Source organism: Xiphias gladius, chromosome 22 (genome assembly GCF_016859285.1).
Source record: "Xiphias gladius isolate SHS-SW01 ecotype Sanya breed wild chromosome 22, ASM1685928v1, whole genome shotgun sequence".
NCBI lineage: Eukaryota > Metazoa > Chordata > Actinopteri > Istiophoriformes > Xiphiidae > Xiphias > Xiphias gladius.
In genome coordinates this window covers 8,663,747-8,686,053 of record NC_053421.1, presented here as the reverse complement: position 1 = coordinate 8,686,053, position 22,307 = coordinate 8,663,747, and the positions used below count along the sequence as shown (strand labels likewise).

Below are 22,307 nucleotides of genomic sequence, written 5' to 3'. Positions count from 1 at the left end.
TCTTATGCACAGTGCAGTACACTAAACTGTCATTGCTGTTGCTCTTTGCCGAAGTCATTTGTCTTAAGTTTGTCATATTTTTCCCTTTTAAATAATTTTTACACTTTCAGTGACTGATGGTCTTGCAGCTTGATTCCCAACCATTTTTTCTTCAGAACTTCTTTCAGGTAGTGCAAATGACTTGCAAAACTCATATTAAAAAAGGAGTGACTGTCAGACCTCTTTAACCATAATGCTCTATTTGGGCTCCTGGAGACCCAGTGCCCTCTTTAATAGCTCAGAAACACACCTTAAACGCTTTGTGCGACCCCAAACAATGGGCATGTAAAGCCAATTTCAACAAAACTCAAGGGTTAAAAGCTGACTCATATTGGTAGTATTGGTGATAGTATTGATTTAAAAATCTGAGTGTTTTTTCCATCATTTGGTCCAGCCACTAGATGTATGTGTATATGTGTAATCTGTACTCTTTTGGGTGTGTTTTAGTGTGAGCATTGTTTGTATTTACCTGTATGGGATCTCATATGAGTGCGCAGGTGGCTGGGCTGACTGAAACTCTTCCCACACTCATGACAGAAATACTGTCCGTGTCGCATGAGGGACCTCAGCATCCCTGATCACACACACACACACACACACACACACACACACACACAAACACGGAAAAACAAAGAAACATACAATTAAACGCACAAAAGAGCAAAATCTATAAAGAATCATTGTTCAACTGAGGTTTTTCATACGGTCAAAACATGTGTAAGATGTAATGTATGCGATGAACTGTGTGCAGAATCAGCTGTGTTGAGGATTGTTCAAATATAGTTTAAATCGTCTTTATTTAAAAGACATGTTTTAAATCACACAACAGACAATGCACAGGCCAATGTGTCCTGAAATCACATATGCTTTAAATTCCCATATGGGATTTCATATGTGACATTTTCTATTAAGAGCGGTGGAAAAGGTGGACGTCAGTATCAGTTTATTCCAAATCAGGAGACATTTTCACGTGGCAGTGTTTGCAGAGATTGAATGGAGATGTAAAGGTCAGTAATGTGCAGAAAGTTAGTCGGTGTACATAAGCAGAGAGCCTGGCTGGAGAAGTGGAGGTAGGCAGCGTCAGTAGTGGACTCGCGCAAGCATCATTAGTATGTCTAATGTGTCATTATGAGCGGCTAGCTCCAGGGGCTGGACTGCAGCTGTCACACAGCATCATCTCAGAGGCTGACAGCCAGACACACACAGCACACACACACACCGCATAAATTACAGGCAATTAAAACGCCCCGGCTGTGATGTGCCCGCTCCGCTGCCCGTGTGTCACATGTCAGGTGTGTGTGTCTCCATGTGTATGCATTTCAAGAGTTATATATATGTGTGTTTCGTCCAAGTGAGGCATGGGCTGGGGCACACACTGGCGATGTTTACACACACACACACACACACACACACACACACACACACACACACACACACACACACACACACACACACACACACACACACACACAGGGTGATGCAGCAACACTCACATTACATGCACAACACAAGTCACCTTTACATATTAATGGCCTTAAATGGCAAAAAGAAGCAACTTGTTGAATTTTGATGACTTCAGAGCTCATAAATCCTGTCACATGACATGACTACATCAGGATTGTTTTCTCTTAGTCATTTTCTTCATGGAAGTGGTGAAGAGCTTTAAGTCATTGTTGATAAGTCTAACTTTCTGAATTCCTAACTACCTGCTTTTACAAGAAACAAGGTGAACCCACAGTATATGCTGTACATTTTTGTGTCACTTCACATAAGTTATTCTGCATGAGAAGAATTGGATAAATCGCAACTAATGCAGTCACATGATTTTAAAACCTCCTTGAATTTCCTGTTTTTTTTACACCTTGAGAACACACCTTGCACTACTTGTTCCAATGTTATTATACACATCGTATATAGAGCATAATAGGATTACTTGCAGGTAAGCAAAATTAAATCTAAAACTTTTTAAAGATGTTTTTATGCTACATGGATTTTACTTTAAGACCAATCTAAAAACCAAAAGGAAACCCTGGCAAAAACAGCCAATTTCCAACTGAACATAGTTAATGAGAGTTCTGAAACTATAATGAGGCAGTATAAGGAAAATGCCACCAAGAAATTAATTGTTAAGGGACATGAAGCCAAACTGTGTTTGGCAAAGCAGATGAAACGCATACTGAGTGGCTGAAAGACCGTCCATTCAGCATAAAGAAACCTGTTGTTGGAACGGGACTGACTGTATTGCAGACATTTGGATTTTAAGAATTTAGATAACTATTTAATAAAGACCTGGTATGTAACTATGTAAACATAGTGCCAAAGAAGCCACAAGGACAGCAGCAGGAGGAAAAAGATTGTTGGATCCATTTGATAACATTGTGACCGCATCGTGACCGCACACACTCGCTTTCTCATGCGCACATATTGTGCATATGCACTCCCGTGACCTCTCCTGCTGACAGATAACAGGCCTGGGGGTTTGGGGGTGCTTTTGGTGAGGGGCGCGCTTACTCAAACCCCCACTAGACACATCAACACCCCAAGCATTAAGGCTGGCATATACCTGGGCAGTGCCCACCAGTTGTGTGTATGTTTGTGTGTGTCTGTGTATGTGTGTGGAAAGTGGTGAGTGTTGGAGAGACACAGCAGGACAAGGAGGACAGGGAGGCAGAGGAGGTGACAGAGAGTGTCTTTGGCAGCCCAACTGCTGGCCTCTGGATACTCTGCTCCTACTCTGGGCCGCCAGCCCTTCTCACTGATGCACTAATGAAAGACAAGACAGAGCTGGACAAAAAAACACAAGCAGACCCCCACACACACACACACACACACACACACTGATACTCATATTACAGAGAGAATAGGGAGAAAGACTCAGTTGCTCAAAAAAGGTCACTTTATAGTATGTGACTCAAAGGGCTAAGGCGGATCGTGACGATACGCGCCTGGACGGGTGACAGCGATGTCATGCGTCTGCTGTGGGGCTGTTGTCTTTGACCCCTGGCTCCATACAGCCCCACTTGACCTTAGAGACACAAACTGAAAATGGGCAAATAATACGGATGTTCAGTAATGACCATTTCCAAAGCAGCTGGTGGGGTAATTATTCTGTCTCATCTTTCTCTTTGCCTCTTATGTTCCCCCTCTCTCTGTTTTGCTTCCCTCCATTCGCATCTGTGCGTGTCTCTAGTCAGGCAGAGCCGTGACCTAAACAGTTTGTGACAGCTTTCTGGGAGAGTGGAGCTGGAGACTAGGCATGCCTCGCAGACCTGAGAGTAGCAAAGGTTCTCTCACATCTTTCACAGTAAAAAAAAAAAAAAAAATTTTAAATACACACACACACACACACACACACACACACACACACACACACACACACACACACACACACACACACACACACACACTACTTTTGCATCTAAAACCTGAGCACATATGGACACACATGCACAGACACACATGCTGTCCTAGATACAGCCTTTCATCATACCAAGCAAACATGTGTGTGCTCATTTAATGGATCTCCGTTTCATTATTCAAAACCTTGTCAGAATGGAGCAGAACATGTGTCTGTCAATCAATTTCCGCCAGATGGTAAGTTAGTGTGAGAGAGACAGTCCGTGTGTGTCAGAGGGGATGAATATGTATACCTGATTGAATATGGCTCATACATTAAGTATGGAACTATGTGACAGTGTGTCAGACAGTCTTTTCCTGGTTGAGCTTGTCAAGTCCAGTCCATTCTACTGATAGTAGCTCAAAAACAAGATGCTAAGTCACTGGAAAACATTTCTCTTCAACTCTTGACATTTGGCATTTTTACCAAGGCCTAGACTCTCTGGGCATATAGTATGTGTGCTGACGATTAAGGGGTTTCCCAGGACTCTACCAAACGATGGCAATACAAAGAATTAAACTAACAAAAACCACATTTTTGCATTGTGTTACTACAAATTTTCACAACTACATATGCAAATCAGCCATAAAACTGGAGAAAAATGACTCCCTACCAGTGGGATCCAGCAAGGCATTGGTTGTACCCCAGCGGTGGTAGAGGGTAGCCAGTTCATGGGGGCTGTAGTTTTTGAGGAAGCTGAGGACGTCATTTGGCATCTCTGGTGTCTCTGGCTCCTGCTTTATATCTCCACGGGCCTCTGAAGGCAAAGAAGAAGACAAAGGGGAGGAGGAGAAATTCTGCAGAGTGCCTCCGTGTGGCTGGGAGTTTCCATAGTTGTGTCCTGATGTGGCGCTGTGGGTGATGGTGCTGGGCCTCGTAGTGTTAGCCCGGCCCTGGCTCTGGGAGTTGGGAAGCGGTTGATGAGGGGAGCCTCTAGCACGGCTGTACTCTGCTAGGCCATGTTTGCTGGACAGCATGAAGCCGAGGCCCTCTTGAGGCATCAAGTAGCGGTCGGCCATCCTGGTAGCTGTAGCAGGGTTGGCGCTTGGGGCGGAGGAACGTGAGAGGGTGCCGGTGCTCTTCTCTAAGGAGCTAGAGGATGAAAGTGAGCTTCCCCGAGGGTAAATATCCACTTTGGGTCTGAAGCGAGACTGATGGCTCTGGCCCTCTGTGTTTCTGAGGCTGCTGCTGGTGCTGCTGCCTGGCCGTACAGGGACTCTCCCAGCTTGGGTGCCTGAAGAGGATGAGGAACCCCTGGAGAATGAGGAGGAGGGTGTAGAGGATGATGATGATGGTGTGGCTGCACGACTAGCTGGCTTGCTCTTCTTTAGAACCTCGCTCGAGAAGGTCGGGGGTCGGGTACGTTGGGTGCGCATCAGTGGAGGCAAAGGTGGACACTCCTTTCCCTCCAGGACTGGTGGGGGACCAGTACGTCTCCTGGAGGATAACAAGCTGTCCCTGGAGCCCTTTGGGTTGTTTTTAAAGGCCCATTTAGGAGCAAGATTGGAGCTACTGCTGTTGATTCGGTGAGCCACAGTCTGGTGCATCCAGAGTACCTCAGGGTAGCAGGTGGAGTGGGAGCAGAAGGAGCACTTGTGGCTAGGGAGGCTCTTCCTGTTCAAGGTTAAGGACGCTATCCCCCTGATCCCTTCAGCCCTCACACATAGATCCACAGGGGTCATGCTGGGATCGAGCGGGGATGACCGAGCTGAAAGGTAAGCCGGAGGGGATGCATAGTTGTTCAGCCCCTGGAGAAGAGCTTTCTTCAGCTTGGGATAACCACTGGGGGTACCTCTGTCTGAGCTGGAGCTGGGGCTGGGAATGGGGCTGGGTTGATCTTCGGGGGCAGGCGGGTGTTGGACACGAACATGAGTCAGATAAGCCTGCGACTCTGTGGTCACAAAGTCACACAGGCTGCAGATGTAAGGCTTCTCTTCTGTAGGGGAGAGATATGACAACATAAAAGGTCAATGACTGCAAAGAAAATGGTCTAGATTATACTCTTCTCTACTACCAGCCGTAAGTCCAAGCTCATTACCTCAATTCACTGTGGCAGATTCATATTGCTGCAACCTCATGTAGTTTTGGTGAACAGCCACCAGGCCGCAGTATTGGCCATTGTTCGTATATATCCTCTCTTTTCTTCTTATATGTCAATGGAACCTATTCTACCATTACTAGAATTACTACCTCTGCTATTATAAGAAAAATAAAATAATCAAAAAGGCACTACTTTTACAACTACGTTATCATATTCACTTTGTTAAGATTATGTCAGAGAGATGTCAATTTATCTCTGTGGTTGGATGGTTTAGGTGGTATGAAACAATCACAACCTATAAAATCAAACATTAACAGAGTTGATTAAATAGCTTTTTGAAACATTTAAACGTTTGGAATATTAAGGCTTACAATGTTGGTTTATTGATTGTATGGCTGTTGTGCAATCCAATTCAATTCCAGTACATGTGTTTACTGTATTAGGTCAATTTTGAGGATTCCTGACATTTAGCTTTATAAACTCTCCACAATGGGGCGTATGTGCCCCATCTTTCTTCTGAGTGAATTTGACTGATGTCACTGGAAAACTTTATATCTCTCACAATGTCCAATTTCAGGAATTGGAAAAAAGAATATGAATAAGAATTATAGTAATCATTGTAGTTGTTTTTGTTTAGTGGCTGTCAAAATGTCATTAAACATATAGTAATGTAAAACATGATATCCTCAAAATGGAGGTTTTGAACATAAGAGTATTATATCAGAGCCAGACAAGGCCAGGTCATGGAACCTCATATCATCTTACACACACACAAATACTGTACTTAAGTCTTCTAAGATCCAACAAATCAGATACTGTCAGTAGCACATTATAGTACTCTCCACAACCCCTCACCGTTTTAACAACAACACTAGTAACCAGCCATCTGTTTTTCATTTGACTTCCTGTTGGCAACACTGGCCAATACTCACAGCTCAGACTCTGCCAAGGTGAAGCCCCAGGGCTGTGCAGTTTAGCAGGCAGGGTGGTAAGACTGATGTGCCCTGTTTATAAGGCCGATGCTGGTCTTATATTAATCAATTACTGACCAGTCAGAGTATAGTATTCTTATTACCCTTCTGAAGTATCATTAAATTCCTGAATCAGTCTCACATATTCACACATGCAAACGAACATAAAACACACACTATGATAAACCCTTCCCAGCAAGAGTGAACAAGTTGTGTGCTGACAGTCTGTCACTGCAGTAATACTGAATTTGTAAAAGGTGGAGAAACCAGCATATGTATGTTAGAAACACACAAAGAATCAACCAGATACTTAATTGAAAAATGCCCACATCTTCACAGTTGTGGGAGTGTATGGTGCAGCGCTTCAATAACAACTCGTGAATATATTTATGATTCTATAATGTAAATAATCCAATATGCTTGCACAGTGGCAATCATCAGTTTCTCTCATTACCACAGAGGAAAATGTCATCAATCTAATTTCGTTATAACTGATTTGTCGAAAAGCCTATGCCGGCGTGTACTGTATGTCAGTATCTGCGTGTATATACTGTCACTTCTCATTTGCATTCCCAAAAAGTAGCTAAATGGCTTTAAGGGACATCAGAGTATTTGGGACTAGATTCCGCTGAGTGTCTCTTTCCCAATTGCCTTCATCCCTCTCCATCAGGAGGTGACTATAAATAACCAGTCCTTCAGACATCAGGCAGCCTGGCTGGCTCAGTGGTAAGGAGAGTGGATGAGTGACAGTGCAAGTGACACAGGTGGTAACCTTGGAGATTAGGTAAGAGTCAGAGGTGATGGGGAAGAAGAAAAGAGAAAAAGGATATAGCTGGACAAAGCTATCTAAGGCTTCTTTTTAGCTATAAAGCTAAAAGAGATCCACTACCTCAAATGCAATTCCTGCAACCAGACAGCAGGATGTCCATGGTTTTGGAGAGACAGAATTCTCCACCGTACATTTAACTACTTAAGTCAAATAATCGGTTGCTATACAATAAACAACATCAGTGAAGAGTCAAAGGAAACATACAGACAGATTTCCATGGTAAAGACAGAAAAAGGAGAGCAAAAAACATATTCACACGATAAGGGGGTGAGGGGAGTTTCCTGAGACAGGAAGACCTGAAATAGCACACAGCTTGATCAGGCCTGAAGAAATGTTGCTGCTATTTTTGAATGTCTGTACTAAAAGGGAGGAATGGAAACAATCACTACTACTATCCACCATCCTAACCTGTACAAATAGTGTTTTCGGTGTGCCAGAGATCTCAAGTGCTGTATACACAGCAATCCCTCCTTTTACATACTATATTTCAGCCATGATTATGGGTGTTTTGCCCTTGCTTGGGATAGTTTTTTCTTTTTTTTCTTTTTTCTTTTTTGGCTCTGCAGTGTTTATTGGTTGTGGAGGTGAAAAAATGATAGGCATTCCAAAAATGCCCTCTGCTCTACTGACATGCCACTGAAAGGCACAAAGTTTCACTTAACTGTTAGCTTTATTGCTCTGTGATACAAAATAATTGCACAGTTGTAAACAGAATTTTCAGTGGCAGTTAAAGTTTATTGACCATATTTGATAGTATTTGTGTGCAGCACTCTATAAAAGAGCTGAAGTCAGATGTAATTACAATATTTTGCCACACAGTGGCTCCAGTTCCCACTCCATAGAGACTGAGGAGCCGATGAGCTGCACCTACACAAAGCACATTTCATCAACAGATGTTTACTACAGAGTGACAGAGCCAGAGACCTGGAGTGGGAGGCTTGAAAAAGGCTACAGTCATTTCTGCCACTAAAATAACCCTACAGCAAGTACTTGCTTACGGCTTTCATTTATTTGTATGGCAGTTATATTTTTCCTATTGTTTTATGGTAGAAAGTTAAATCAGCATCCAAAAGACAAAGGCAGTAATGGTGGCACATCTTTGACTAAAACAAAGCAATGTTCAGCACTTACTTTTCTTGTTTAAGTGTAAAAAAGAAAATAAAATAAAAAATTCTGGGTCTCAAAATCACATTACATCAATTCCTACAATCACTACAATGTACCCTTCTTCTTCATTTATACTATATGTGTGATGAAATGATTGAAACTGTGAAAAAAAAAGCTGCAATTCCCAAATCACAAACATTTACCAACCACCCAATTTAAAGTTAGTTCCTTAGCACCGTTTCATTGTTCTTTTGATTACTGACAATTATTTCAAATTTAATTAAAGGGAAACTACACTGCATAAAGACAGCTTGACACAAAGGCGTTGACTAACCTGAAAGCTCTCCAGAGTTTGCAGTACCCATTTCTGACACCGGATCTCCAAGGGTGGAGGCTGGTGGAGAGTCTCCATACCCCGGGGTGCAGGGCCGGCTGGGGGAGCCTGACTCTGGATCACTGTTTGAGCCCCATCGGTCATCCCTTGCAGTTCTTTCCTTGTCTCCCACAGATGCCCTGCCTCCATCCTTCCTGTGGACCCGCTGGTGGACGATCATCTGATGACGACTGCGAAACACCTTTCCACACTCAAAGCACTCGTTGGACTTGGAGGAAGCTTGGGAATGGGATGACCGTCGTCTGTCTTGGCGAGATGAAGGCCGGTATTCTGAGTCGCTGAGGCTGTCTGGTGTTCGGTCCCCCGAAGATGCATGGCTTCCCAACCCAGAGCTGCTGCGTCTGCCTGAGTTGCGTTTCTCTTGACCTTGCAGGACATAACGACTGCTCTCCTTCTCAAAAACCACAGCGGCTCCAGCAAGGGCCTCCTCACCCATACTTCCTCCCCCAGAAGAGGCCTTGTAACTAGGCTCCACTGGTTCCACAACCCTTCCTTTAGTGGCTAATTGCCAGGCTTGGTAGCTACAAACTGGATCTAGCTCTGGGATTCTTTGACCCAGAATCTTCTCACTTTCCTCTTCTTCGTCCAGAGTCTTTTCCTCAACAGACTGGAGGTTTAAATAGTCGAGAAAACGTCTCTTAGCAGCGGGCGAGTCCTCATCATCACTGGGTTTGCATGGGCTCTGGAATTTCCTGCCACAGCTGAGACTATGGACCTTATCATGGGCTCTCAGGCTCTCTTTGTTGTGAAACAGGTTCCCACATTTAGAGCACATTTGATAGATAGATGTAATAGAGCCAGTAACAATATCAGGATCCTGGGCTACATTGTTGATGGTGGCTGGATGCTCAGCTAAATCTACTTTTGACCGTGACCTAGATTTAGTGTTGTGTGTTTTCATGTGAGATTTGAGAAACCAAGCTTCGCGGAATCGTCGTCCACAAATACGACAGCAGTGGTCCAGGATCCCTGCATGTTTCTTCATGTGTGACTTTAGAAACCAGGCTTGGGTGAAGACTTGGCCACAGGTCTCACAGGGGAAGGTCCCATCACTCTGGGGTTGGATGACATCAGGTTCAGTCACAGCCTCTTCCTTAACAGTTGTCTCCTCTTCTGTGTCAGCTGTGATGTGGACCTTTTCAATGTGGCTGAGGAGCTGGTCTTCTCGCTGGGCCTCGTAGCCGCAAAGACGGCAACAGTAAGGCCGCTGGTCGGTAACAGACTTCTCTCTTTTCATGCTCCTTGCTGGCACTTTCCTCCGACTCTCCTCACCACTATCCCCATTGATCATCCGATTACAGGCAGAGCTGCTCTTAGTTGGACTCGTACCTCCATCAAGACCCTCTGAAACACTCATCTCCTCCTCCTCAGCCCCACCCTCTTCATCCTCGTTGGAGTGATGGCTAGAGAGTGTACCCAGTTTATGGCTACGGATGTGAACTTTGAGGTTGCCCTTCTGAGAGGCCCTGTGGTCACAGTATGGGCATTTGTAAGGGCGTGCACCTGTGTGACGTCTCATGTGCTGCGACAAAGAGCTGAGGAACGGGAAGCTGCGTCCACAGACATTGCAGTCGTAAGTCCCAGGGATTTTGTCATCCTCACCCTCAATCTCATTTCCAGGGTTGGCCTTGTCTCCAATCAGCTTCTCCTTCTGACCTCCCGCCTGGGTCTCCATCACCTCCACACTGTCTCTAGGGTTCATGGTACAAACTAATCTACCCTGTCTATCTGGCCTTTCACAAGCTCAAAAAAACTTGAAACTACTGCTATCTGCAGTTGCACATCTAGGGGTGTCTGGTGTGCCTTTGTTGGTCAGTTAAAATGCTATCTGCCTTCAGTCATCCAGAAATCCAGCTGCTAACACAGCAGCTCATTTAGCACTCTCCAGATACTGGAGGCAACACCATCTATCCATCTTCATCTAGAACTGTCAGTGAATCAATGATTGAAACTCTTTGTGCAACTGGCAGCAGCTTTAACATTTGCGTGAACACATATAGCAAAATATTAAGTCTTTTTCAGACTAATGAAGGCCAAGCATATAATTTAAAAGTGAGATTAATAAAATAAATGATAAATTGAATTTCTTTCTCAGAATAAAGGGAAAGTTCTCCCTCAATTTCAGGTCATCATTATGTCAGCGGAGGGGAGTCTCTGTGTCAGCGAAGCACCAAACTTCTGTTCTTCATGTCACTGGCTTTTCTTCTTCATCCTCCGTTTCTATGCGTATTGGCACCTTTCAGGTCATATAACAGTGAGCTCTCTAGAGCACGGCCTGCATGTATATCATCCGCCTGAGAATGAAAAGGAAAAAGAGAGATGGAGGGAGACAGCAAGTGGGGAGGAATGTGAGAAAAGAGACAAGGAACATGTTAGTAACGCTGCAGTACACTTAAAAACACTTTCAGTTTTCAGCCACATTCAGTTACTATTTGCATACATACTGTAGCTAAGCTAGCTGCAGTAACCTATGTAGGTGGACTGTATTTGTCATAAAGTAGATCTGAATATGTTTGTCTGGTAATAAATTAAAAGGTAGGTAAACCAGTACCTCAGGCTGGTGATCACCATGAGCCAAACCACAAACAGAAATGAAAATCGTGACATCTGTAGAGACAACTAACCCATAAGCAATTTATAAGTGAAAGTGTAAAGTGAAAAAGTGAAAATGTTCTTTTAGATCCACTTCATACAAAAGTCTGAGGTTGATATTTAAAGACAAATAGCGCACTAGTAGTAACAGTTATATTTACCCCTTTTTATTGACAGAATGTTCACCCTTTCATAAACCCCCAAATCATGCATAAAGTCCACTATGTATCTGAGGCTTGCACTGTGTACCACCACTATGCACGTGTATGTGTGTGTGTTGTGATTGTGCATGAGTTGTGCGGGGCTTGGGGGCTCTGACGCCACACTGGCTGAGTCGACACTTTACACAATCAAAGTGGTGGTGAGGGGGGGAGTCATGTTCACATCAGCAAGATCAGCAGTGCCACCATATTCCCTCCCCATACTGGCCTCACGTACCCGCCGCAACTGACACTATCACATGACAGGGATCTTAAGTACACAACAGGAAGTGGCTCTTCAGACAGTTTGCTTTGTTCTATTTCTCAAACGGGAGTTGAACGGGGTCAGGGAGAGAGTCAAATAGAAAGAGAAAGAGACGGAGATAAGAAAAGACAAAGCTCTTAACAGTGTTGACTAATTTCATACTGCATATATTTCCTTTAAATGGGTGGAATATTAAAATAATTTGCATATTTTCATGAACCGGTTTTATGTCAGTTTTTAGTTACATCTGCTGTAATTATATACATAAATTAAACTGTATTACATAATACATATGTCAAAATTGTCAAATGGTTTCGCCACATTTCTTTATTATTACCTATTGTTATTTCTTGCAGCAAATCCACATTCTCACGAGAATCACTAGAGGTTAATAATATCTTTTTTCTTTTCTCCCTGTCAGTTCAATAAGAAATTATTAAATAACAGCTTTCTTTTACAGTAAATTGACACATTTTTATGTATAATATTAGAAGCAACTTCTAAATTCCTTTCAGATAAAGATCAAAACTTTGAAACATGAAAAGTAATTTCCAAGCTGGAGTATTAATTTCAGCAGATGCTAGAGCCTTTAAGTGTGGACTATATGAAAACTGAGTGACAGCATTATTACAGGCTATTATATAAAGTGTAAGAGCACATAAGTTGAGTTACTGCCAGGCTCTAATTATAAGTGGATAATTGATCATAATCATAAGAGGTTAAGGTGGTAGAGGAGGGAAGCACAAGAACAATCATATGTCTTAAACTCTCGTACTGAAAATGATTACCCTGCGCCAGAGCCACCTATCTATCTAGAATGATTTATGCTATTGAAATCAACGCAGCCTCAATGGTTCACCATGCCGCCTCCTTGAGTGCTCAGTAAGCTAAGGTTTCCAGTGAACAAGTACTCTTTTAGCCAGAAGTGCAGCTGTGGCTGACATTACTTTGAAACAAAAGGTATTATCAGAGCCCTACTTCTTAAGAGTCTAAATATAATCAACGCTGATCTAAAAAAATGGTAGAGGCTCACTATTTCTGCTTGCTTTTCAAACTGGATGGATTGCCATTAAAATTTCTATATAAACTCATGTTTCTCAGAGGATGAATCCTAGTCACATTGGGGATCCCCTCACTTTTCCGCTAGTACCACAGCATGGTTCATATTTGTGGTTTTAAGTGAAATATCTCAACAGGTATTGGATGGATCACCATGAAATTTGGAACACACATTCATGTCCACTTCATAATTAATTGTAATCATTTTGGGGATCTATAACTAAAAATTTGCATCGATATTGTAACTGTAATCATTTTAGCATGCTAACTTTAACATTTAGCTCAAAGCTCCCAGGACTACTTGTTTGTAAAAGTATTTTAATCAGCATTGCATGTGGGAGAAATAATATTGTATTTTTGTGATGTGTGTGCCCCATGCAATCACATTAAACGGCACAGCAGTGTGTGCTTTTCAACTGTAATTATTTTAACCCCATGACACCATATTGATTTGTTGTGTTATGTAGTGTATTCATTATATTCACACAGCTACAGTGTTTGATAGGACTCAAGAGAACCAAGAGAATCCCTAAAAGAGCAATTTTCATGAATTTAGGAGATTAGGTAAAGCGCCATAAACTTCACACACCGCATACCATATGAAGAACAAAGAAGCATGGGTGAATAACAGCCAACACATGACATGATAGAGGATCAGGTGATGATGGACATGTGACAGCAAAATAAGGAAAACAAAGCCACCCAACTCTGTTCATCCATCCACTGTAGTTTTCTCCATCTGTTCCATCTGTTCCCTGTCTCCAAATCCTAATGTTACGCATTATAACTCAGTTGTTTCTTCCAGTTCTAGCGCTAAAAACAGAGGATAATGATCTTATTTCCTAATAAATGGCCTTGCTGATTGGGGGTCAGGAAGGCTGGGAGGGGGGTTGAGACTATTCAACAGTAAGCCTGTCATCTACCAGACAGTCCCATGTGCAAATTGAAATGTAATGAGATTAGCCACCAGAAGGGAAATAATGCAGGCTCCTTGCCATACAGGCCAAAGAAAAAAAAAAAAGAACAAATTGGCTTAAGGAGGGAGAAACTGTCCAGGAGAGACGGACAAGATTACCAATCACTGAAGTCATCAAAAAAAGGGAAGATGCATCAAAGCGCTACAATAAATAGATATTATGTCTTCCTGAAGGTGGCAGGGACAGTCCAGTTTGTAAACCCTGACTGTCACTGAAATCTTCCTACTAATTAAACTCACACATACATATACACACGCACAAGGATTAATAAGGCTGGAGATAGTGGGTCGCTAAAATTAGAATTGAGTGATTGAGTTCTTAGTTTAGTGTGTGTCAATCCTGTATTCTGATGGAAACACTTAACAGTTGTCTTTTTTTTCTTGCAGGAAAATTCCTTCTTTAAATACTAAGACCAGTCTAACCCTACCTGGGAACGTAACTGTTGCGATATCAGACATGCCACTAATGGACACTTACGCTGCCCTTCTGTGAGTCACTGGGTGTGAGTGAAGGCCTACACTCAGCTGATAGACTGCTGTGTCAAACCCTGAGAAAACTGTTCTTTTATTCCTCCCTACTTGAATGCTCAACCTCTGCTGCTCTGCTTTCCAAACACTGAACCGTAGCAGTTGAGGTCCGGCAAGAGGAGGAAAATCCGCTCTTATTTTCCCATCCATACACAACCTTTGCAGAGTAGTGGGGCTATTTCTGTATCTGAGGCTCACGAGGTTCACACCTGGAATGAATATTGAAACCAACAGTGTCAAACTGTGCATGCAGGCTAGCAGAGGACCTGTTTACAGATGTCAGGTTTTCGGTTTTGTATATTTTTTGACACTTTAGTACTGTTAGAAAGCCAGAATTTTGACTTAAAAGCTAAGTTTAATGAAGAAAAATTCAGTACTACCAATATACCATCACAAACACAAACAGCACATAGAACTTCTGCTTTTGCTTAAACTTTTTATTATATATTATTTTAGAGGTCTCTCTTTGCTTTCTAAGTGAAACAATTCTATACCTCTCAACATGTTTAGTTGGACTGCAATCTGGTTGAAACTAGCTGGTCTGTTTGACTTTTTCTCTGCCGGTCTTTATTGCAATCTGCTCAACTGCCCCCTCTAGGGGCCACAGATTCATCTTGCGGAACACATTTGGTGCAATAACATGAAAAAAAGTGTTCAGATTTGGTTGCAAATTAGAGCTACTGCAGTCTACCATTTAAACAGCATTGCAGTATAACAGAGACTCATACAAAGGTTTAGCAGAAGGTGCTAAGCCTCACTCTTTTGCTCTTCTGTGATAGAAAACACTGTCATCCAGCCAGCAAGCGCCTTCATCATAGCAATCATCTCAGAGGCAGCCATGACACCAATCTCCTGCACCCAAAGGTGAGGAGATGGGCTTTCATAACACTCTGACTCACTCACACTGTCACCTTATCACTGATAATAACTGTAGGTCGTTCTCATGTTGGACATCCTTCAGCTGTGATGGGATCTGTTTCCCTCCCACACAGCAACACAGAGACAAGCATTTGAGGTTAAGAAAAAAAAAAATAAAGAGTGGACCTTCTGTTTAAATACACACAGACATACATGCAGGGGGACTGAGGAATCGTGAAGCAAAACAGAAGGGGCTTTTAATGTTGTCCACACACATCTTTTGAAAGTCTACATGAGCACACTGTGGGCTTTTAATGCTGTTTCATACAGGCAGCATTGAAAGCTTAACTGCCCATACAGAGAGCTGCTCACACACACACACACACACACACACTGCTTCACGGAGCGTAACATACAGAGAGCACTTTACAAAAAAACCTCGCTATCCTCTGTACAGTTGCTCATAAAGTGGAGACATTCAGTGCTCAGAGCACGGCAGAGGGGATGGTATGGAGTCCTAAGCACACACACGCCCCCAACACACACACAAACACACTTACACAGTGCAAAGCCAGTGTATTCTCAGACCAATCAATAATCCATTATGAACAAACTGCTCTTCACCTCCCACCGTGCTCTAAACCAGCAGACAAAGAGGTCTGCTATAAGCTCTAAGATGAAGAGAGAGAGGGTAAAGCACAGCTGGATACACACACACACACACATACACACACACCTACGTCTACAGGCTGTTCACAAAACACACACGCTGGAGATGTGGGACATTTTTAGGGTGACAAACTTGTCAGTTGTGGAACAAAATTTTTTTTTAAAAAGCTTCTTGCTAACTTTGTGGTTGACAGACAATGTTCTGTTTCAACTGCTCTTCAGTACCGTTGATTCAGCTTCATCCCACATCATAAATTCTGCCTGCAGTTGTGAGTCAAAAACACACACAGAAAGGTTTTTCACTGTGTGTGTGTGTGTGTGTGTGTGTGGTGTGTACAAATTATAAACAACATTACAAAAAGGACAATTAAAAAAAGATTCTACATGTACATGTACTTATGTTAAAGGCGTACCTTCAAATATTGTATTATATAGAATTTTGCAGTATATATTTTTCTACATTGTTATTACTGTACTGTAAAAATGCAGATACTCATTCCAGGATTTACTTTCAATGTTGAAATACTTGCACATAAGTGCATCTAGCCATGTATGCACTTGTGTGTATATGCAAGCTAGATTGGACAATCCTCCAGAAACTAAATGCATTTGGTTGTGGTGTAGCTGTGTGTTCAAGGTTTGTACTTGTTGCTTGCTCTGACTCTAGACTCTGTCATTATCTTTGACTGGAGTTTGGCTCTTTTTTCACTCTGTTTTGACTCCATTTTGGTTCTGGTTTGGCTCAGGTGTGACTTGTTTTGAGGTAGGACTCATTTGTGCTGCTTTTTGTTTGACTCCACTTTGGGGAAAGATAACAAGTATATACACAGTAACCAGCTCTGACCATACCACTGTCATACCTGTCATATGACAAACAACTAGAGCCCACATGACAGAATCTGATCGTATCTGCTCATACAGCAGCCCAATGCAGGTATCCATATCATAAGGAAATTCTCTTTAATTTTCGTGTAGTTTGACAGGTTGGCTTCACTTTGACGTATATGACTCCACGTTAGCTCTACCTTGACTCCAGGACTGGCCAAAGTTTAATCTACAACCAATTTAGGTCCAGGTCGGGCTGTCATAGTTATGTTATAGTTTTCCCTCTTGTTGGGGTCTGTCCCCGGTCTGTCAGAGCAGGTCATGCTCATAAGCAGGAAGAGCAGTGGGGGGCTTAGCGGCATTGTTGGGGTCTCCAATTCCCATCCTATCCCTAGTTCCATCCCTGCCCCCCCATCCCTTAAACGAAGCCAGAACAATAGAGGGGGTCCACACTGTCTGTCCCTTCTCCCCCCCCACACACACACACAGATAAATAGGCTGAGAGGGGTTCCTGCCTGCCTACTCTATTTGCGTGAGAAGGGCCTCTGGACAGAAAAGCAGAAAAGAGTCTACTGGGTCTGTGTGTGTGTGTGTGTGTGTGTGTGTGTGTGTGTGTGTGTGTGTGTCGTAAGTGGCAGGTGTTTGGGTCAATACTGTCATGTTAAATTTTGCTGACCAGTCCATGCTAGTGGGATTACTGGACGGGTCCGGAGGGGAAGGGATCAGTTCTCAGCCCTATAAAGTACACTACAGAGTACAATACACACCATCAAAACCATAGTCAATGATAGCAATATGGTGGGAACATCTACCTGTTAACACTGGCTTTTTTTTCAATATGATTGGCATGCACCTGTAAGTTGCTCTATGACTGTTGCACCATGTCACGTAATACTGATATGTATTTTCTTTGTCATCTTTCTGGATTTTTGACACTCTCAAGGTCTATAATGAAAAGGGAACTAGGGTCAAAATGAGACTAAATGATTAAAAAAAAAAATTTCCATTTTCAAAACAGCTTGAGTCTAATACCTCAATTGTGTATTTATCTGTTGGAACCCAATCAGGATTTTAGAAAGTTGTACACATTTTCCTTTTTTGTTTGTTGTTCATTGTTTTTTCTTAATAATAGTACTAAACTGACCAACATGGAATGATACCTGCTGCTATGATTAATCTCAGTTTAAAGCCAACAAGAGCTGCCTGCTCTCATGGGCCCAACCATCTTCAGCTTCCTCTGGGAGTGTGTGTTTGCATGTGTGTGTGTGTGTGCGTGCGTGCATGCTTCCCTCCCCCCTCCCTCTCAAACTCTGCCTGTTTTTCTCACACCGCTCGTTAACCCCTGGGTGCTCCTGCCCATAGAGCCCCGCCCCTTCTGAACCACAGCAGCATTCCTCTTGCACACACACATATACACACTCACTGAGATCTACTGTCACTGTGCAACGCATACTAAGCTATCATTACACGGATCTTGATTGCCTTAGAGTTCACAAACAAAAGATATGCTCACTGCGTTAACTCTTCTTGTACAGGATTGTAGGTTTTAATCATTTATCCCCAAACGGTTAAACCCAGCTTCAGCCCTGGCCTAGACATTAATCTAACCATAAACCTAAATCCAAATCTTAATCCTGAACTACTGGAGTAGATGTAAGGATAAAAAAAAAGGTTGTTATGTAACAGGATCTTGCTCATTTTCCTTAGAAGGACAGACATTTAAAGTCACTCACACATTCGTTTTCTGTACACAAATACGAACTTTAGAAAGTTACAACCACACTTGATCGAATATGTTTCATTATTTTTTGGTTCAAATCCATGCAAATAGCTGCAAAACCAGTCCCCTTTTATGCTTTGCCTTGCTTTGAAATTAAAGGCATACAGGGGAAGTATGGGCCGGAGCGGGTTGGAGCAAAAACAGACCAGGAGCAAAAGGTAAAACTGCACCTTGTTGGCATAATAGTGGTGAAAGCAGAAGAGGCACTCATGGTAATAGTGTTCCATTTAAATCGAAATTGAAACTCCTCCATCTCTTTTCACTCCATGCCCTGATGGTCCACACTTCTCACAACTCTCCAAGCACCCCCTGCACGCTTCATCCGTCTGCAGCGCCGAACAACCTCTGCAACTGAACCTAAATCAGTCTCTCTGGAGTGTAATTAGACCGGTGACCTCAAAGCTGGCCTTTCACACTGTCACACGTTCTGATATAGCTGTTTTATTTTGCTGCTCGCTGCGGCAAGATGGCTCAGTGGTTAGTTACACACACGCACAGTCACACACACAAACAACATCAGGGAATGGGTTTGATCCTGTGGTGCGGCATTACTTGCCCAAGTATTCGTAGCAACACAGAACATACATTTCAAACTAATCATACAGTTGTGTATGTGCATCTTTGGTGTAGTGTAAGTGGCCCAGACAGCAGCACGAAGAGAGAACATTAATAAGAACAAAAGCTGGCTACCTAGCCTCTTCTGCTTATTAAATGGCATCATTTTACAGGAAAGTGGCTCCTCAGTAAACCCTGATACCAAAATCACCTACACATCATTTTAAGAATAATTTCAAGTGCAAGTTATTTGCTATTCAACACTACAGTATTTAAAAGGTGTTAGCATTCAAATGTCAGGGTAATCTTTCGACTGGAGAACCAAAAGGATTTTGGTGTCTGTCATCTCATTCCCTGCTAGCTAAAGTGACCATCAATGCATGCTTTAAGGAACATGCAATGAGGTGTTGCATTGGCACTCTGATTGCTTTTTTCTGTGTATGAATACAGTATGTCTGTTTGCATTTTCATTGCCTACTCATTTACTTGGTTATTTGCTTTTGTTACTTGCTGTGTGCCTTGTTTTCAAATCTGTCTTTACCTCGAGGCAAAATCTGAAGAACACATCCTGTAAGAGATATGAGAACGTAATAGGGCAACAGATCTGCTTTTGACTCCTCCTTACCGCCTGCGCACACACACACATACACACACACACACACACACACACACACAAACACACGCATACACACACTCCCACTGGCAGGCAGGATGGGAGGGTTTCCACAGAAATCTCCTGATGGCTCTACTACAGAAAGAGTGTGTGGGCTCAAACAGGCAGTTGTTGTTGTTGCGACGTGGTTCACACACTGCTCTAAAGTACAAATACACTCAACAAAAAATTACACAACAAAGTTCAAACAAAGTAACCTGTGGGTAAAATCCAATTTCAACCCCTGGAAAAGTTTTATTGTGTATTGTACAGTGTACTGAGTATTGAACCCTCTCTGTGTGTACATAGGTGTGAATAGCTATGTGATATCACAGAAAATAAGAAGAAGTGCCATATAGATTCACTATGAATTACTTCTTGGACACCACAGAGACATAATAAATCCCTATAGGATTATAAGAGAAACATAACAGGAAAGTTATTGCGATAATACGTGATGTAAAATTACCATAAAACATATGTGGGTTACTGAATAAAACCACAACTTGCATATTGTTAACATACAGTCACAGATTAAAGTAATATCATAGTCATACTAGGTATGGGCAATGTGGTGGAAATCACAGCCACATAATTAGTAAAACTTTTTTTTTTTTCAAAATTAATATACATCACAATATGTCAAAAATAAGGATTACAAAAGCCAAAACTTTACATACATGTAAGACAAGAACTTCAACTACTTTACTGTTAGTTTTTCATTACTATTTGCTTTAAATACATGTTATGAACAACCTAAGCTCACTTCTGAGAACCGCACAAACGATACAAGTCTGTGTGGTTAATGGCTTCATGAATCTACTTCATAAATGTAAAGAGACAAGAGGAAAAGGGAGAATTGGAGTTTCTGGTCAGTTCTAAATTCAGGCAGCGACCGAGCTGACTGAGCTAGATTACAGTTAATGGTGGATTAACTTGCGTGAGTGATGGTTTCTGTCTGGATGCACCTTCAGACAATGTGTATATGATGTTAATTAGAAATGGTACAATAAAACTACATTCGATTTTTTTTTTTTTTTTTAAATCAAATACATTCTACAAGGGAACACCAATTCACTCTCTATAGGAATGTTGTAGAAAAGATGCCAATCTACTGTCTTTAATTTTCATATGAAGACAGCCAGCAGCTTGCTAACTTAGTTTATCATAAAGACTGGAAATAGGGGGTAACAGCCTGGCTCTAACAAAACCCGCATAAAAGTACCTCTAAAACTACCAAAAACATTTTATCTTTGAGTGTAAAAACAACACATCAAATTTATTGTTACTAGCCAAGAAATAGATATAGTTTGTACAAAAAACAAAGTAGATATAACAAGATATAACGTGTTTTTAGTCACCTTTAAATGGTTTAGTAGTTAGATTTTTGTCACCTTTGGACAGAGCCACCCAAGCTGTTTCCCCAAGTTGCCAGCCTTTATGCTAAGCCAAGGTAACCAGCTGCTGGTGTTAGCTTATGTACAGACATGACAATGCAACTGATCTTCTCATTTGATTCTCGGAAGGAAATCAAAAAGATTATTTCCCAAAATGTCAAACTATTCCTTCAAAAGAGATACAACAAAAAAGGTTAGTGTAATGAGGTCCCAATAAATGTATAGTTTTGTGCTCCAGACATACTTTGAGTCCCTGTGGGCTTATTATAGGCATTTGAAGTTCGCTGAGGTCACCATAAACTCATTATTGACCATCATAAGTCCCTAAAGGAATATTCTATGAGTTTTTTTGTGTGTGTGCGAGCTAGTGTGTGTGTCCTGAAACATCTGCCCAGGATTTCGTAGCCAAAAATAATAAAAAAAGAAGCGCCACACAGGAACTGAGGCTGCTAGATGAGAATAACAAACGTTAGTCTTTTATACGGTACACAGTTTTTCTAAAGAGTGCACTGAAGCTACATGACACATTTCTTTCATACGCAGGCTGACAGGCATTACCGTGAGCGAGAGCTTATGTGGCTACGTGGTCATGATGGATGGCTCTGTAAAAAAAGCTAGAGATCCCATCTGGGTCACGTCTTATCAGGCTGACTGATCCACATTGATGAAATCATGCCGGCTTGTTAACCCGCCCAGTGGAAAAACTCTAAACTAATACTGAGGAAAACAAGGCAGTATCTGAAGAGAGATGCATGTCGGGGAAAGTAGAAAAGACAGAGCAAATAATGAGAGGGAGGGCAGCAGAGGGAAGATAAGTGGTAAATAGTGATGTAAAGTCACGGCAGGAGATGGATTGGGATAATAAGAGCTGACTAAGAGGGAGAGAGAGAGAGATATGAGAGATCAAGGCAGAAAGAGCAAGAATGAGAGAGAGAAGCAGGCTGTGGGAAGCAAGCTGCAGAAAATGTCCATCATATATGAGTATTCTGACTTGTTAGGAATTTGGACTATTGATCAACAATGCCTAATGAGAAGATTGGTACAAAAAACAAATGTGTTTCTCTGGTTATTAGCTTTGTCTGGTGTTTCCTCACCCAAACTTTCATTAAGAAGGCATGACTGAAACACTCAGTACCAGACTTCACAGCTTGTTATGACAGATATTCTTTGCAG

The 22,307-nt window shown here is 42.1% G+C and overlaps 1 protein-coding gene across 6 annotated transcripts in view; it reads right to left on the bottom strand.

The window, feature by feature from the left end:
• LOC120783883 (zinc finger protein 516-like) overlaps nt 1-22,307 on the bottom strand; it is a 69,434-nt gene that overhangs the window by 5,843 nt on the left and 41,284 nt on the right. For all 6 annotated transcript variants that reach the window (XM_040117227.1, XM_040117226.1, XM_040117229.1 and 3 more), the window contains 3 exons: nt 8,719-11,072; nt 4,050-5,372; nt 509-613 (listed from right to left, as the gene is read on the bottom strand). In XM_040117227.1, the coding sequence (XP_039973161.1) occupies nt 509-613; nt 4,050-5,372; nt 8,719-10,480 (3,190 nt within the window). In that variant the 5' untranslated portion in view covers nt 10,481-11,072. The remainder of the gene's footprint in view (nt 1-508; nt 614-4,049; nt 5,373-8,718; nt 11,073-22,307) is intronic.